We start from the raw sequence: 20,035 nt of genomic DNA on the forward strand, positions 1-20,035 counted from the left end.
AGTTAAGATATTCATATAAGGATGGGTGGCAACTAACTAACAATAGAAATATTTTGTGCTGAGTTCATTAGGAGAGACCCCTATTGCTACGCAGCATTTCAGGAAGAAAATAAGAACCTGAATATGGCTAGAGCCATGGGTAGTGAGCTATTGATTTTAGTAATAAATGGTAATAAAATTCCTGCATGGAAAAATAGGAAAAATAAGGGAAAGGCAATGACTTAATGTATGGAGGCCAGTTGCATGACACACAGAAAGACATAATAGGAAACAATTAACACAAGCTATCAAGCTCTTACTCTTCTTCTGGTAAGAGTACACACATTCACCAAGGTAAGGTTGTGTGTGTGACTGTATGTACTCTTACTTGGTGCTGTTTTGGAAAGACATGTTAAAAATATCTCTTTGTTTCATCAACTAAAGTATTTTATCTTGTACGTGCTGCTTCACTCACAAATTAATCCCTATATATAGTTGCCGTTTAGAAACAGTCTGTTATAAAATAGCCATAGACACATACACTGCAAGTGGGGGCACTAACATCCCTTTCCTCTCCTCTAACATCTCTCCTCTCCTCTGGAGTACAGAGTTTTTATTCATTACAGAATTCTCATACATTTCAGTTCTCTGGGATATAATAACTTTTATGTGTCAGCTGTAAAATTTATTACTTGTGGCATTATACATTTCAAAACTGGCAAACTGATTTATATAAAAGAATGACAATTTCTCAGGTTCATTTTTTGTTGATATTCTCTATAGCTTTAATTATGGCATCATCAGTATTACTGATTTCCATTAAGATGTGCATATTTCCTGACCTATTAATAACTTTAATACAGTTCAGTAATTTTTTAGATCTTTCTTGGGTCTGGCAGTTTTATATATTTATTTTTTTCTGTGTCAGCCCGTATTAATCACTTCTATGACTGTTTCATTCTATGAGGTTTATGATCAAGTTTTGACAAAAATTATTTTATGATACAGGCCCATTACTATAAATTTCAAATTAGTATCACTTTTCTTAAATACACCACCACAATCTCTATTTTGTATTTAGTTCAAATCACTGTAAAGCTTCAATATTTTCCTTGCACATGTATCTTTGTTCATTTTTGCTGATTAAGCATTACAGAATGTGCAATAACAATGGATTAAAGGTTTTTTCTGGCAGAGCACTGTCATGAGAATTTAATCAGAATCTTACTGAATGTAAGTTGAAAAATTCACTACTGGAAGGAAAAGGAAAAAAAAACAACCAAATAAAGCTGTCACAATAAACATTGAAATCACAACAGACCTCCTTTTTTTTCTTTTTGTAGCTCAACATTTAATCCAGATTTCTCATAAATAGCTTCCAGGAATAATTTATCTAACAACTGGCTGTAGTGTGTTTTATCTCTGGCACGAAGTTTATCTGTGAAGTTACTTTCAGTCTTGAGTAATCTTGTGTCATTTACTTATTTGCATTTGTGTAGTTAGAAATACAAAGTTATTCTGTGCTTTTCAGTGCTGTGTATGTTATTTTGTGTAGCACATAAGTCTTCCCATATAAATGAATTCTGACAATGTAGGAACAAGTAAAAGCACGGACAGGTAAATATGGCACCACATCAATGGAAGACATTCACAATGAGTTACATGTCATCTGTGACAAGTTCCCAGAAATTCCTCATGAAGTACAAAAGCAAAGAAAATGTATGCATCACCCACCTGAAAATAGTGATTAGCAAAAGAGACTCTTAAAGCAAGTAAACACCCCTGCAAAGAAAAGACAGGAGAGAATTAAAGTGCCAGCAAAACATAACAGAAAAATCTGTGGCCACTAGGCACCAGGTTCTTCTGATAACTCACTTGTGTCTTATAGGGTGGCTAGAAAGATAATTTCTCGGATAGCTAGACAACATACAAGCAAATCATATTAATCGAGTTTATTATTGTAATTGAATTGACAATACTTAACTTCTGTTTTTACATGATGGGTTGCAAGCAGTTGGTGACATGTGAATAATCAATGTCCTCTGACAGATACAATTTCCATGCAAGCTAATCACACAAGTTCACTAGTCACTGTTATCGTTAATATCACTGCAGCTCTTCTGGTCTCAGTCTACTAGTGCAGCCATGGCTAGGTGGCACGTCACTTTTATTCTCTTTGTGTAATGCCACTCCAGTCGTGGTGACATCCTAGTCAGTGTTCTATTGGCTGATGTTGTCTCACAGCCCTCTCTGCTGTATTGTTCTTGATTTTCGTGCTGATGCTTGTCATTATGCTGGAACACCCACCACCCCCTTCAAGTGGACATCTGTAGTGATGGACATTGCCAGACCTATGTAGGGTGCCAATTTCCTTGCCCATTATATATTAATGGTAGGTTTGAGAAAGGCATGACTACAGAATGCTACTGATGGCACCAGAATAAGAGTATGAAGAAAGGAAACATTGTCACATCTTCTGACTTGTTACAGACAAATACAGAGATATTATAAATGCTTGAGATGAAGCCTGAACCTCCACTGTGTGATCTAGTTTTTTCGCAGTCAAAGAACAGTTACTGTGCTGTGAAATCTAGTAATCTAGTCTTGCTTAAACAAATGTCCTCCAGGGAAAGGTAATTGAAAGTTATTGAAAAGGAAATATAAAAACTGAAAAATGATAGTTCTCATCCCTGAAAATCAATGGGGACCAAGCAGTGATATCTTTAATTAATTAAGTGTGCCATTACAGAACACAACACTGTGCATCATATGTCTAACACATCTGGCCAACGCATTTTGTAGTATGCCCGTGCCTAACAGAATGAGGACCATATCTGAACAAATACTCCAAGCTGGGATAATCTGGTGTGCTGACCATGCTTTAAATGCCAGGGCGGTCCCAGATAGGTACCCGATATGAAACATTCAAGATTTTATGTATGTTATCCAGCACAAAAGTTATAAGCATCATAGACCATTGCAAGCATAGAACCAGAGACCTGTGATACCTTATGACATCCTGAAGACAGCAGTAATTACATCTTTTAGCTTATTTGCTTCTTAATTTATGCCTTTTGGTCTCAAATATACCTTACAAATATGTCTACATTTGTGGAGGAAGTGTTAAAGGGGCTTCCATTTCACTTTGCATATCTTGAAGACAATCTAGTGTTTTCACCAAACACCTCACTATACAAACCATACACATGGGAAATGCATCAGCAACTGCAGAACCACAGGAGAGCACTGAATTACAGTAAGTGCAACATTGGCAAAGTGGAAATGACCTTCCTAGGCTATACAGTTTTAACAGATGACATTGATCCATTACCAGAGAAGATAGCAACTCCACAAGCCCTTCTGAAGCTGCCAGACTACCAGCAATTGTGAAATTTCCTGAGAAAAGTCAACTTTTATTGCCACCACCTGCTGACAATGGCGGTTACACAAATGCTACTCATAGACAACAATAGGTGTAGCCATACACCAACAGATTGGCCAATGTCGGAAAGAATTAAATTGTACCATTAATGAATTTATGAAGGAGTTGAATACTTTCACCGTGAAATTGAAGCTCAGCCTATGACAGTTTACAATGACCACAAACCAACAGTCTCCACTTTCCAGAATGCCAGTGATAAACATTCCCCTGTGCACTTCATACATACAGAGTTAATCAAGCAGTTTACACTGGACTTGTGACACATGATAGAAGCACAAAAATGTGTTGACACTTACTTTTTGTGCACCTGGGGTTTGGCAAATACCATGGACTAAAAAGAAGTTGCGACTGCTCAGACTGCAGATCCATAGCTATACCATTTATTGACTAACCCTTCCATAGGACTGCATCTTACCCAAATCTTGTCAGGCACCAAGTTCACACTATGGTGTGACATCTCCTGGCAGACACCAAAGGCCCTATTTTTCACCAAAACTCCACAAAGCTGCTTCTGACAATACTCACATTCTGTCCCACCAGGGGCAAACATGATCATCAGTGTACTGATCGACCATTTTATGTGGCTGTCAATTAAAAATCGTTCTCATGCATGAGATTTTTCAAGTATTCTGTAGCAGTATGCACACACTTACATTGGGCACTTTCATGGCTCGTCAGTGAGATTCATCCATGCCCACACTGATGTCATAGATCTACTTCCCTCTCGGGATGGCTACAGATATGTTTTCACAGTGGTGGTCATATGCTCTCAATGGAGAGAAACTACACATGTTATGGACATTTCTACTGAGACAGTAGCAAAGACCTCTGTCACCATAATGAATAGCATGATTCAGTTTTCCCCTTCATATCACTACAGATCAGGACTAGCAGTTCAAATATATTTTCTTACAAGAATTGTCCAAGTTGTGCTGCTTCCAGTGTCATAATACAACAAGCTGCCATCTCATCGGAAATGGGATGGTAGAAAGGTGGCATCAGACCCTAAAAACAGCTCTTATGTTCCACTGTGAGAAATGGATGGTCGCCTTTCCTTGATCCTTTTAGTCTTTAGCAGTTGTATAAGAAACCATTACACATTCCAGCAGACAGTCTCATACCTGCACCATTGTCATCCCCATTAGAACTGCTGCAATTGGTGCATTTAGCCATGATCCAATGCCCACCTGCTTCTTGCCATGGTCAACAACCCATTTTCATCCAAAAAGCACAGGTTGATGTGCTGTTATTCTTTACTCTAATCTCATCAATTCACCTGCCCATCTACCAAGTACCTTCCCCTTTCTGGTGTTGCTATGAGGAGACTACACCATGGAGATTTTGCTAGTGTCTGTACTTACCAGGAACCACATCAAAACCACACACCTCACCATTTCTGGAGATACCTGTACAGACCTCACCTGCAGTACATCAACCAGCAGCCACAGCATCACAGCAGCTAGCAACTGAATCAACACCATTGCCAGCAGTCTGCATAAGAGCTGGCATTCAGATAAAATTTTAATTTTCTTGCGTTCCAGATACTTTGGACTACAGAAAGTGGGGGATGAGGGAGGAATAATCAGTCCATAAATCAACAGCAGAGATTGTTATCATTGGTAAAAAAAACTTATCTCAAATTACTCTCAGTGTCAAGCTATCCTGTGTGATTTACTATCCTGTATTTGTGTAGTTAGAAATAACAAATAATTCTGCACACTTCAGTGTTCTATAAATTTGAAACTTCTCCCTTAAGTACCTGGACTTTGTTATGATTACTTGAGTTTTATTCTTCAGTAAAAAGCCAAAAGTATAGCTTTCTATATTTTGATCTACAAAAAACTGCTTGATTCAATAATCATACTTTCTGTTCAGTGATTTCAACTTCTCTTTTCTCTATATTTATTCAATATGAAGATAATGTTACATTTAACAGCTCTGTCTATGTTGTTAGAGCATGTTCAGACTGGCACAGAATATCTGTCTGCCTCTTCAAAGTTCTAGAAATCTATCTGTCTTTTTTGGTAATGTCCTATGTTGCAGTTAAATAAATTATCATTACTGTTTTGAAAACTGATAGCACATTTGTTGGCAACTTTCTGTCCAGGATAGCATTACCTAGTAAGTCTTCGAGCCACTCACATAGCTGAGAACTTATTGTGGAGGCATTTGATGTTGCACTGTAAGATAAAATACTTTCTTTGGGGTTAAACAAAGTACACAATGTGGTTAGAGTGGCACTGCCATCAAACCAGCCATAATTATACCACAATTAAGCAATAAAAAAGTGAATCTCAATATTTCTGCAGTGGGCACATTAGTTTATGACTGCTGTAACAGTCTACTGTATCAAGGATAAATAGCTCAGTCAAGATGTTAATACAAGACTCTCATATCCACTGGCAAACTACAGAAAGTTGTCATTAAAAACTAGTGTGTGAAGAAGATGGAGGAAACTTACTTTGCATTCTACATATAAGAGTGGGCCTCTTAAACCACTAACCAGCTCTGAAGTATCTGCCTTATCATATTTCAGTAAATGTTACTGAATATTAGCTTCAAGAAAACAGTGTAATGTATAAAAATGGTAGACACATTGCAGGTCTATACAAAGTACATGAGAAAAACCTGAAAATTTATTGGAACAATATTTTTAAGATAGCTGATATACTGTTTCATATAGTTTGTTTTGGAAATTGTTTTCAGTATAGTTGTTCTAATGAATAATATTTATGTAGCATGCATTTACTCGAAATAAATCAGATGGATCATCTGAGAGGAGAGGAGATCTGTGGTACGTGCCACTTGTGCTTCTCAGAAGTGACCAGAGAGAAGGAAGAGTGTTGGACCAAGTGCTCTGGATGAAAAAAGAAGAAAAAATTACTTTAGAAAACATGCCACCATCCGACAGTTTCATTCTTGTTGACCCTGACATCATAGGTCAGTATTTTAAATATTATCTTGCATGTGTAATTATTTCTGGGAGCTTAATGAATAATGACATGAGACAAAAATCCTGCTATAGTGGAAGAAGCAAAATCAAGTGCTGATAACTAATGGTGAGTCTCTCTCACTTGGAATGTTACTTTTAGTCAGAACACAGCCCAGAATGTCTTTTATGCTTGTTGGTTATTGATAATGTTATAATGTTTAACCTTTACTAAAATTTTGTTTATTGCAAAAATGTCCTTCATTGTATGCACAGATTCAAAATTTTTGAACACTTTACTTTTCAAATGTAAAGTGGTTTATGTTGCTTTCTGTCACCCTTATACAGAGTAGGAAGCATCAGTTCACAATAAAAGGTCTGTTCAAAAAATTCTGGAACATTCATAATTTTGCACCAATGGTGTGTTGGAGTGAAATGCATTTGGTATCCCTGCACACACTTGGGCTTAATGCGTATCTGCTGGAAGTTTCATTGTTGTATGTCTGTTAGTTATTGTTCAGTGCTGTATTGAGCAGAACATTGTGTCACACAGTTTGTGAATGTCAAGATGGCAGAGTTAGGGAACAATGCAACTGCACTAAATTTTGCATGAAACTCAAGGAAACCTTCACAGAGACACAGCAAATGATGCAGGAAACCTACGGTGATGAGTGCTTCAGCCATAGTGGTGTTACAAATGGTTCACAGGCCTTAAAAATGACCAGATAGAAGTTAAAGGTGGCCCTTTGACGTCTAACACTGATGCTCGTGTCAAGAACATCAACAAAATTGTGCATGCTAATCAAAGACTGACTGTCTGAGACATTGCTGAAGAATTTAACTTATCAGTTGGATCATGTCATGAAATCCCAACCCAGCATCTTGGAATGTCTTGTGCTGCTGCTGAGTTTTTCCCATGAGTCATGAGTCAAGACCAGAAAGACCTTCACCTTGCAATCTGTGAAGAGCTTTTGGATCATGCAAATGACCATGGGATGTTCCTTAAGACAATCATAACTGGTGATGAGATGTGGCTCTACAGTTATGAAGTTGAGACCAAGGTTCAGCCTTCACAATGGGTCAGGAAAGGTTCTCCAAGATTAAAAAAAACTCATCACGTCAGGTCAAATGTCAAAGGCATGCTGATAATTTTCTTTGACTTTGAAGGATTAGTTCATCATGAAATCACACCACATGGACAAACTATTAATCAGTGGTATTATCAAGACATGTCGTGATGCCTGCAAGAAAATATGAGAAGAAAACAGCCTGGAATGTGGTGAGACAACTCATAGCTCTTGCATCATGATAACACATCCACATATTCATCCCTGTTGGTGTGTGGCTATTGCACAAAAAATGAAATCACAGTGCTGCCTTATCCTTTATACTCTCCAGACCTGGCCCCTGAGGATTTTTTTTTTTTTTTTTTTTTTTTTTTTTTTTTTTTTTTTTTTTTTTTTTTTTTTTTCCAAAGCTGAAAACCTTATTGAAAGGACAATGATTTGCAACAATAGATGAGATATAAGAAAATTCGCAGATAGTGCCTCATGTGATCCAGAAGAGGAAATGGCATTGGGAATGTTGTATCAATTGTGGAGGGCAGTATTTTGATGGAGACCATGGACAATAAGTAAAAAGTAAGTGTTCAAAAAATTTGTGGACAAAATTCTGGAAATTTTTGAACAGACCTGATATATCGTTCAGCAGAGTTACATTTTCATTTTTCCTTTTGAAATGCGTCACCTGAAGTTTGATGAAAATCAGTCATGTTCTACATTTGTAATGTTTTGCTAATACTAATTGCATGAAGAAGACTATGTTAACCCATACAGAAGTAAAGTACTGTTGGTATCTCTCTTGCACAGGTGGCGACTTAACTTCCTAATAAGAATCAGAGCACTACATTGATTAATTGCACCACAGAAATAATACTAAACCCAGAAATGGAAAACATAAAACATGGAGTCCCAAAATGTACACTGCTGAGTCTGCTCCATTACATAAATTACAAGCCAATGGCCTTGGAGGAGGTTTCAATCTTATGTTTGGTGAGGGTACAAGCATACAAATCAAGGGCTCAAGTACAATCACACCATAAACAGCAAGCACAATCACACCAGAAACAGTCCAGAAAATAGATGGTCAAGACTATCTTCTAAGTGGTCCATGAAAAGGTTGGCACAAGAGGATGTCATATGGTCAGGCTCATTAATGATATCTTCAGGATCTGTATTCAGGGGCAAGACGCATTATCCTCATTCTTCCTCAACCTCAGCACCTTACCTCCCATCCACTTCACCTAATTCTTCTCAACTAAATATGCCACCACCTAGGACATTGACTTCCACTGCTCTGATGACTCCATCCACATCTCTGTACGTATCAGACACCCTAACCATCAACAATACCTGCATTTCCCTAGCTGGCATTCCTCCCACATCAAAATATTACTCCTATTCATAATAGTACCTTAACAAGACTCCTTGGCACTGCTGTCTCAGCATTTCAAGCTGTAAATAGTCAAACTTCTTGAACATGTACTAATGACTAATGACTAATGATTAATGACAGCACTACAGTGCAGTGGAGAATTTTGTGAACAGATGGGTGGAGTGACCATGGGATCCGCACTGGCTCCAGGGATTGCAAATCTCTACATGGGACACTTGGAGGAGGTGGTCCTTCAAACTGATTGCCAGAAACCCAAGCACTTCTCCCATTATTTCAATGATACTTTGGTGGTATGGGGGCATGGTGGACAGGCTCCAGATGAGTTCCTGGACCACTTTAACAGCATCCATCAAAACACTGCTTTCACCTTGGCAGTAGAGGACAATGGCTGACACCCTATCTTGGATATACTAATAAAGAAGAAGGCAGATGGTACACTCGGCCATTCAGTTTATGGGAAGAAGACCCACACAGACCTGTACTTGCATGCAATGAGCTGCCAACATCCAGTGGACGTTTTCTGATGTAAGGACAAATCATATCTTTCAAGTATTCAGCAAATGAGTATGTCAGGGCACCAATACTGTTAATAATATGGCACAGAGGCACTCCATCTCAGGCTCGATGGAGAGATACATATTTATTCCAATATGTTGATGACACATTTGTCATATGGCCACATGGACGAGACAAGCTGAATGGTTCCTCAGACATCTCAGTTTCATAGACCAAAATATTAATTTACCATGGAGTCTGAAGTGGATGGAATGCTCCTCTTTGTGGACATTATAGTAGAAAGAAGTGCAGATGGCATGATGGACCACAGTGTGTACTGTAAGAAGATGCACACTGACCTATACTTACAAGTGGACAGTGCCACCACCTGGTGCTGTGGGGTAGCGGACCCAAAATGTTGGTACATAGTGCACACAACCTCTCCACCAATGATAGTCTCAACCAAAAACATGAACATCTAAAGATGGCGTTCTGGAAAAACAACTACACAGAGTGGCAAATTCAGAGAGCTTTATGTCCTACACTGACTGTACAGTTGTTGGAAACAGAAGAGAAACTTCAGGAGGAGGTGGCCATTGTATTTATTCCATTTTGTGATGCATTACCTGTGAGGACTGGACAAACATCAAGTGAAAATTGTCTTCTGCCAACCAGCTAAATCACCATCACTGTGTGGTAGTGTAAAAAGGAGGACCCCACAGTACAGAAATGCAGGGTCTATCAGGTCCCCTGCAAATGTGCAGTGACTTACGTAGGCCAAATGGTATATACTGTTAAATATCATGGCCAAGAACAGCAGCAGCTCATCAGACTGCAGCAACTTAACAAGTTGGCAGTTACTGAACATTGCCTATTCGCAGAATGGATTGTGACCATACTGAGTATTTGATGTAGTCTAACTTCTGGGACTGTGTAATTAAATAATCTATCAAGGTTTGAGTAAGAAAGCCCTTATTAGCTGTGATAGTGACTACCTCCTTAGTAAGACCTGGGAACCTGTACTGAGTCTGGTTCAGAAGAGGAAGGGGGATATCCTATGATGTACTGACTTTGGGGGCGGGGGGGGGGGGGGGGGGGGGGCAGAGCAACAGCAGAAACACCATCAGCACATGATGTGCATGAGTACAACCCTCAGACAGAAAGGTTGATGGCAGGAGGTCCGTGTCCAATGGACACTGACATCCAATCATTCATGCATGAACTATTTCATCAAAATAATGAACTGCCTATTGGGTGTCTGTTGGATGGCGGTGTCATTATGCAAAATACTATCTTCATCATGTGACATGCTTGAGAAACTGTTTCATTTGCTGTATGAATTCTTGTTGCTGCTCTTGCACTTTCTGCTGTGTGTCTTCTATTATGGAACATTGTCCACAATCTTGTGCTGCTGCTGCTGACCTTTGTCTTCCATGGCAGAGCATTGTACATATCCTCACACCAGCTCTGCCCCTGCTCCTGCTGCTGCTGCTCCACCCCTGGCCAGCTTCTGAGATGATTGTCTTGTACTCCAGGTGCCATCCATCCGCAGCTGCTCATTTTGTTTTTTCTTCTACCTTCTCTAGACACTGTTCATCTTCTGTCCTTGCTCCAACTTCTTCTTCTTCTTCTTCTTCTTCATCTTCTTTTCCTCTCTCACTGTCTTAGCTCTGCCTCTAGCTTGCATAAAGATTGTTCATGTAAACAAGAGATTCTCAAAACCATTCCATGTTTTTGTTTAATATTGGGATGAGTGGGTTGGACATTTCAACATGGCTGCTATCTATTATCGATTGTCCATAACTGTTTCAGATTTATCACCTCAATTACATAATTGTGGGAAGTTACCAAAAAATTATGAAAATAGACATTTTATAGTTTGAAATTTTGAAAAATGAGAAAAAGTGTTATTTTGATTTTGCTAATTATATGCTACTAAATTTTTTTATAGACTGTAATGATTTCCTTTCTGAGTATATAGTAAAAGCGTCCATGAATGACTTTTTTTCTTTTTTTTCACTTCAGCATGCTAAGGAATGTTATACTGAGTGGCAACAAAATTTTTTTGTTCTGTGTACATGAATTTAAGGAGAGGGAAAAGACTACTTATAAACAAAGTGATAATTTTACAAAGGATCAGATTCAGGATGCAAAGAGTGCAACAAGATTATATCAAAAAAAAAAAAAAAAAAGACAGATTCTATACAAGTATAGGCAGGCCCAGGAATAAGAGGAGGCAGTGCATGATGAGGAAGGATTGTGAATATTTTGTATAAAACAATGAAACCATTTTATTTTCATTAATAATTTGTGAGATATATGTGTACTGATTTTGCAGTATTTCAAAATTACAGAAACGTTTCTATGGCGCCCTTGATGTTTGCCAAATTAATTTTTAGCCTTTCCTCTTAACTTGATTGCTAATTATTAAATATAGCAGAGCCAGAGCAAATTATAAGTAGAGGTGAGAGGCTTGGCCGACACAGGATCCTTCTGGGATTACTGTTAATTGCTAACTGAACTGTTGCAGTGATGCTTCATCACCATACATTATTCACAGCTCCCAAATTTCCTTCACCGCATGTGCACATCCTGCCAACTTCCAGTGGCATCATCTCAGTCGGGGCCACATCTATGTCCAGCCAATGGCCAACCAAAGCCCTTCCTGTGGTGTTTCCTTTGTATTCTGCAAGCGTATTTGTTTGCTTTTGCTACTGTTGTTGTTTTTTAGGCACTACATAGCCCACATATGTGACAAGATGTCATAGTGCCACCATGTCTCTTCAGTATGTATGTTGAAAATGTAGGAGTGGGAGCATGGGCAAATTAAAACGCAAACCTCAACAAAGTGACATAGACAGTCATTCTTAACTTACTGGATATGAGATTGCAACTGCAATGACATATGACATAAGAGTCATTAGCCATTCAAAATTGAATAGCAGCTGTTGCCACAGAAAAACAGATGTAACATAACAGGGAATGTGTCTACTGGGATACTAGATAAAATCAAGCTTACTTCATATGTACATCCTGTATTGTAGTGTCAAAGTATTTTTTCCATGTATGTTAGATCAGTATGCTTAGTCACACAATGGTATGTGGAGGAGAAGATGTGGAAGGGACAAGATGGCTGAGGTGTTGAACAGAAGTTCCTTATCTTTCATGTCATGTGGCAATAACAGACTGCAACGTTAGGGTTGAATTCTTGCCTCAGTGCAACACAAATGGAAACAACAGCATGATGCTCTTAGAGCTTTCCACACAGGAAGATGCAAAGCAATGATTTCAAAATGAGTATGTTACATGATGACAGTCAGGACTGAACAAACTACTGTAGAAATGTTAAAATAGTTGATGCAATAATACAGAATAAAAGTTGACTAGCAGTAACAATAAATCATTGCTAGATAAATAGCAAAGGCTAGCATCATCAAAAAAAGCATAAAAGGTGGAAGAAGGAAATCAGCACTAGGGAACGTCAAGCTAGATGTACGATCATGCATGTTATGCAGCTGAATCATCTGTAAAAGCTGGTCAGATGACAGCTTCAAGCATCTAAAACATTTTACATTATTGAATGGCAAAGCAATGGCTCAAGAGATTGACATGTTTATGGTGACAGTAAATTTGGGGCAGATAAGAGTTTAACAGAAGTCATGGTAGAATCACTGCTAGGAGTCAAAGACCCTATTTAGTATCCTGGATACTTGGGTGGGGACACGTATCAGTTAATAGCATGGTCACAATACTGGCACCAAATGAGCAGCTGTTGACACAGCAATGAAGGAGATCAAGTATGTAAATAAGGACTTCAAAAGACATTTGTGTTTAGGCAGTTATTTCACAAACTCTTCAGTGCAGGAGTTCCAGAGAAAAAAGTAGCCATGGAAGGCTGAAATGGTATGTGAGACTTCTGTGTTGTAGCAAAAACAATTTCTTAAGTGGTAAGCAGTGTTGTTTCAGTTGGGTCATTTCAGGATCATATAAGCTAATGACAGAGTCATATAGTAATGTTAAATGCAGATGTGTGATACATGTTTGGTTGTAGTCTGTAAGCATGAAGACTTGAACTTTTTGTCTGTTCAGTTAAGTAGAGCAATAAGATATATATATATTGAGGATCTTATATCAAAAGTTTTTGATTTATTTTTCTCTGTTATTCTGCAGAACAACAATGTGGGGTAAATATTTCATGTACATAAATATTTTGTGTGTATGTGTATATCATATTCTGTGTTTTAAGGATGGTTCAAGGGATCCACTCAAAGTGTGTCATGCACAAATATGTAAGAGGGAATAATTCCCAAAGCTGTCCACTCCAAAGAATGGCAGGAGGAGGTGGTGAAGTGAGACAAACAACAACAGAATGAGGCATTCTCATCTGCTCATGGTTTGAACATGTGGAGGCCCTTACATTCAAAGAACAAGCTGAATTGGCATTCAGTGACCAAAGTGTGTGGCACTATGGTCATGGCCAGGAAAGCTGCTAGGCTGTGTCACAGAATGTGCTGACTTTCTAATGAACACAACCAATGTGATGGCAGGCTGTCAGACATTTCAAGTGTCAAGAAATCTATTGCTGGGCAACAAGGGGTGGTGCAGGAAGGTGGCCAGGCAGTGGTGAAGACAACAATGACAACACTGTTTAACAGGCATAGATAGTAGGCTTAGCCCATAAACTGACTGCACTGTGATCTGCCCTATTTCACATAGAATGTAATTTGTATGGATGATCTGTATGATGTGTGAAGCAGATACATTAAGGATGTACAGATGGTGGATGGTGCAAAGTGGTACATTGAGCCTATCCATGTTTATCGCAGCACTAGCTCGATGAGGTGCTTCTGGAACGTTGACACATATAGAATTATTAGTAGCCCCACATAGTTATAAAAGAGGGAAGGAGATCCTATCAGTCGCCAGAAAATGTGTTCAAATTCCTGCAAAATATCTATGATGTCAATAGAATGTATTGGTGACATAGTGACTTTCAGTGTAGGTAATGATGTTGCCACATGCATGTGCATTAAGCAACAAAATTGTTCAAATGGCTCTAAGCACTATGGGACTTAACATCTGAGGTCATCAGTCCCCTAGACTTAGAACTACTTAAACATAACTAACCTAAAGACATCACACACATCCATGCCCGAGGCAGGATTTGAACCTGCAACCATAGCAGCAGTGCAGTTCTGGACTGAAGCACCTAGAACCACTCAGACACAGTGGCCAGTCCATTAAGCACTAACTGTCAGCTGTTGCAACAAGTATTGTGACAGAGAAGTAGATGCATCAGGCTAAGTTGTCCAACAGAACAGTGAAATAGGTCAGGGAATAGTTAACACCATGCTGAACACCCAATAGAGGCAATTAAGCTGGTTAACTATAGTGGTTCAAACATGTTCCAAGTAACAATTTTTTAGATTATTATTGGAGTGCATGGCATGCCACAGCTCCTCATGCCCTGGCCTCACACTGTGCAAATTCTGTTGTCATTGATGCTGCACTTATGTGTTGATTGCATGGCACCACATCCACTGACATTGGATCATAACATAACAGCATATTGATCAAATTTAATGAATGGATAAAATTTGGTGGGGTGTTTGTGTTGAGCAAATTGTTCGCAACATGGCAACTTCCACCTAGAGTGTTGAGTTAGATCACAAAATGGTTACAAAGTTCTTAGAGACAGAGAATGTATGTGTAAATGTATAATTGTGAGCCATCTATATGAGCTCAGAAGCAAAAATGTAGTAAGTTAATGTCAGCAATTTTGTTTGTATAAACCTACTGTGTACCAGAAACTGAATAGGAAGGCATCATATGTTTAAGCATGTGTTGGCTCCCTCAGCTAGGCTTTCAATGAAACTTCCTGTCACCATGCAAACAGGTCACACATGGCAGAACCTGATTGAGTGGCTAACACACTAGATATGTGTTCTTCACCATTGCATTCTTGGTGCAGAGACCTGAAGGGCTGTCACAAAAAGCCCACTTTGAATCCTCCTATCACTGGACCGATCTGCTCCACCACATATGTACGACTCACCACTGAAAACCCAAGCAGGCTGGGAGAAGCTGTGGATGTGATTATCGCAGAACAATAGACATGGTGGGTCTGTTTTTTGTTTTATTAGACCAAATTGGAGATCTTGCAGCTAAACATATGGAACAGTTGAAAAAAAGAAAGAACTGCCGTCTGAGTAGACATTGGCATCACAGATAATCAAGGTACTGAGGTTTTCAGAATTTCTGAGCATCAGTGTTGTATTTCTGTTAGTATTTGGCAGTTATGAATGGATAAGTAATCACTGTGGTTTGATGATACAAAAGTGTAGTATCAAATGTAGGAATCCGTGGTGATATGAGAAAAATATCCAGACATAACCACTGGTGTGGCTGTGAAGAGTCTATACCTAATAAAAGAAGTCATCTTATATGGTATCTGGCAAGAACAACAGTCTGCCCAAATATGTGCATGGTACCTTATGGAATGGAGGAACCAGTTGTTACATCACTAGTGGACATTATGACAGGGGGGGGGGGGGGGGGAGGTGATGCATAAGCTCTGTCTTCACTTATGTGCATGTGGCTGTCAGTTGACAAGAGTTTAAATATCCTATGTGGTCTAACATGCTGTAGTGTACTATGTTGAACAAAATCATGAAATTCTCAATGAAGTAGAATGGGACCTATTTGGGACACCAGTTTGTATCATTGTTGAGTTTGACAGTGAGCTGATCATAGAAACATGGTCTTATAGGATCTGAAAATAGAGACCAGTAATCCCTTGATGAGAGGTTTCACAAAAGGTGCCACATTTACCCAAGTATACTACAAGCTTGAATATAAGATGACCTCCATGCTTCACCGCCTGTTCTTTTTTAAGAGGCTCCTTTAGAAAAATTTATTTTTAACATATTCTGACTAATCAAAATTGCAAACTGTTTTACTGACATAAACCATATGCCAAAAAGTTAACACTATATGTATTCTAAACTCATGTCATTTATTGACTGTCTACATTCTGATAACACTAGGAGAATAAATAAACAAAAAGAAATGATTTACATTAAATTTTAGACCATTTTCTTTGCTACCTGTTTTGCTTACTAGAAAAGTTGTCTGTGGTATCACTATTTTTAATAATCGTCATCACCATCATCATCATCACATTAATAGCACATCTGTGAAATTTCTGTCTTAATTGTAACAAATACACTGAAGTGCCAAAATAACTATTATAGGCTTGTGTATTCAAATACAAAGATATGTAAACAGGTGGAATTTGGCACTGTGGTTGGCAATGCCTTTATAAGACAACAAATGTCTGGCGCAGTTGTTAGATCATTTTCTGAAGCTATAGTGCCAGGTTAGCAAGATATAATTGTGTTTCAACTTGGTGCTATAGTTGCCACATGACCGATGGGACACAGCATCTCCGAAGTAGCAATGAAGTGAGGATGTTCTCGAACAACAGTTTCATGAATATACTGTGAGTATCAGGAATCTTGGTAAAACATCAAATCTCTGACTCCGCTGTGGCCGAAAAAAGATCCTGCAAGAATGGGACCAATAATGACTGAAGAGAATCCTTGAATGTGACAGAAGGTCAACCCTTCTGCAAATTTATGCAGATTTCAATGCTGGGTCATCAACAAGTGTCAGCATGTGAAACATTCAATGAAACATCATCGATATGGACTTTTGGAGCCGAAGGCCCACTTGTGTACCCTTGATGACTACACTACACAAAGCTTTACACCTCACCTGGGCCCATCAACACTGACATTAGACTGTTGATGACTGAAAACATGTTGCCTTGTCAGATGAGACTCGTTTCAAATTGTATCGAGTGGATGGATGTGTACGAGTATGGAGACAACCTCATAAATCCATGGACCCTGCATGTAAGCAGGGGACTGTTCATGCTGGTGAAGACTCTGTAACCATGTGGCGTGTGTGCAGTTGGGATGATGTCTAGATATGACTCTGATGGGTGACACGTATGTAAATATCCTTCTGATCACCTGCATCCATTCATGTCCAGTGTGCATTCCTATGGACTTGGGCAATTCCAACAGGACAATGTGACACCCCACATGTCGAGTACTGCTACAGAGTGGCTCCAGGAACACTCTTCTGTTGGCCATCAAGCTCCACAGACATGAACATTATTGAGCATATCTGGGATGCCTTGCAATATGCTGTTCAGAAGAGATCTCCATCCCCTCATACTCTTTCAGATTTATGAACAGCCCTGCAGGATTCATGGTGTCAATTCCCTCCAGCACTAGTTCAGACATTAGTCAAGTCCACACCATGTTGTGCTGTGGCAGTTCTGCATGCTTGCAGGGGCCCTACACGGTATTAGTCAGGTGTACCAGTTTCTTTGGCTCTTCAGTGTATTTTGCTGTTTCTTCAAAATATGCTACTATTCCTGAGATTGTTGTTATGGTACTTCTATTCTGACATGAAAATGTTACAATGTCTCTTGCTTCCAAACATGTTGTTGCCCATCATTCTCTCATTGATTGTATAGAAACAGCTGACACAACTCTTTTCTATCCATCATAAATAGTGGCATGCATCAACAACATTGCTGCAAGAAACATGTAAGTACACCACTGGTCCCTATCTAGACTATTACCATCTCCTGCAGAAATGAATAATATTGTTGAGTATTTGTCCAACTTTGAACTCAGTTCAATGTTGACTAAAAATTGATTCAGACAAACTGCAGTTTAAATGTAGCAGATGCTCATAAAAAGCCAATGAATATGGTACAGATTCCCATGGTTGGCAACACAGTCCACTTTGCTGCTTGCTCACCACTCCCCTCTCTACTATCTTCCTCACTCTCAATCAAGCTGGTGTCACTGTTCCTCTTTCAACGTTTCTGTAGTGCTGAGCTCGATCAACAGTGAAAAACAGGCTACAGTGTTTTCTAGTGTGCAAGCCACATGTAACAACACCAATTAATACATAAATAAAAGATTATAATTACAATTCAGTCCCATTTTTGAACTTTTGCTCATCTGCAATCTAGTGATGTCTGTTGATATGGGTCTTGCACTGTAATTATTCTCATGATAACAATTATGCTCAGTTTAATATGACCTATTTCCATTATTTGGCCATTCATTCTGGATTAATTTTCCTTCTGTTTCAATTGAATGTCAACATCATGTTCTAAAGGTGATTAAAAGCTGGCAGCATTTTTCCTCAGGAGTTTAATACGTGTACAGTGACTGAATTTCTCATTTGCAATTCACTTAGTAAATCATTATGATCTCTCATAAACAGATAATATATTGGTCTGGGTTCTGAATCAACTAACGCTTTTTGAAGGACAACATTTCCATTCTTGACTGTTACCTTTACTTAAAAAATGGCATTAATGTTAGTGTATGGTATCCCCTTATGTATGAGAATGTTCGTTTCAGACCTGTTCAGAAGCCTGAAAGATGATAGAATTTAATGCTATTTCCTCCTGGATTCCACAAAATTGTCAAATTTTAGTCAGAGAAATAGACCATTGCAATGGATAGTTAATAGTTTCTTGCATTGATACTGTATTCAGTGCTTCGGCGTACTGGGAAAACTTGAGCCTGTTGGAATGTGAGTATTGTTGATTGAGCTCTGCCCTTTCAGATTCTTCAAAATAAAAGTGCATGTGACCTCAATACACAAAGCTTCATCTCTAAATGTAAGACAACACCTATAAATGTAAGACTATCACTATATACTGTACTAAACAATGTAAAAATGTTGACCTCAGCTGTAATAGTTTAATCAGGACATATATAAGACAATCCTGTGTTTTTCGAATGACGAATTTGGGAAAACATTTGTCTTATCATTGGGTAAATGTGGTAATTGCAATGCTGATATAAAGGCACAAACAGTCAGTTACTGATAAATAAGTGAAAATTATTAGATTGAGAAAAAATGGGTAGACCAGTTAACTGGTGCAGAACAACATGCATGAACAAACTCGATCATAAGGAGAAGGCAAAATGGAATATTGGATCTATGAATCAATCCTACATCAATCTGCTGTTGAAGGGGAACACCAGCTTGCCCACCAAATCGTGTATAGCATCCAAAACTGAGAACATTTTGCTGATACATAATGCATAGGCAACAACTCACCACTGGATAAAAAAGAAAAAACAAACAACAAGTAAAAATTGAGTAATGCTATGTTGTGTGTGTCTTTTAAGCGTAGATGTGTTATGTGATGACATAGGGGAGCCTCATATAATTAACTGGTAATGAGACCTCCTGTCATATTTTAAAAAGTGAATTTATAATCACAGTGAATTCATAATCACATTAATTGACAGAGATAATCTCATTTTCTTGTTTTTTACATGCTGGCATACAGTGAGCTTCCTTAGAACAACTGCAATGAAAGTGGTGGCAAGTTCACTCTGATACCTAGCTATGAACACTGGTACATTTGCTTCAAACAATTAGACTGTGTAGGCAGGTGAGTGCACCTCAGTACTATGCACAGAGAATAGTGGAATAGGACCTCTATTTCATCCTGTCTGTTTTTGTACCTTCTGGATGTCCAAATGAAATGTGACAGATCATGCAAGGGAGCAGAAACACTGAGACATAGAAAGGGTAAACAGGGACACTTGTTCTTACCACCTCCATGACAATAACAAGCAGTGCACATATCAATGGTGCATAAGGCATCTACCACAGACTAGTAGTAC

The 20,035-nt window shown here is 38.6% G+C and overlaps 1 protein-coding gene across 1 annotated transcript in view; it reads left to right on the plus strand.

The window, feature by feature from the left end:
- Positions 1–20,035, plus strand: part of LOC124713815 (leucyl-cystinyl aminopeptidase-like) — a 289,726-nt gene that overhangs the window by 163,453 nt on the left and 106,238 nt on the right. The window contains exon 13 of the mRNA XM_047242975.1: positions 6,160–6,361. Coding sequence (XP_047098931.1) covers positions 6,160–6,361 — 202 coding nt within the window. The remainder of the gene's footprint in view (positions 1–6,159; positions 6,362–20,035) is intronic.

This window comes from Schistocerca piceifrons, chromosome 1 (assembly GCF_021461385.2).
Source record: "Schistocerca piceifrons isolate TAMUIC-IGC-003096 chromosome 1, iqSchPice1.1, whole genome shotgun sequence".
NCBI classification, from domain to species: domain Eukaryota; kingdom Metazoa; phylum Arthropoda; class Insecta; order Orthoptera; family Acrididae; genus Schistocerca; species Schistocerca piceifrons.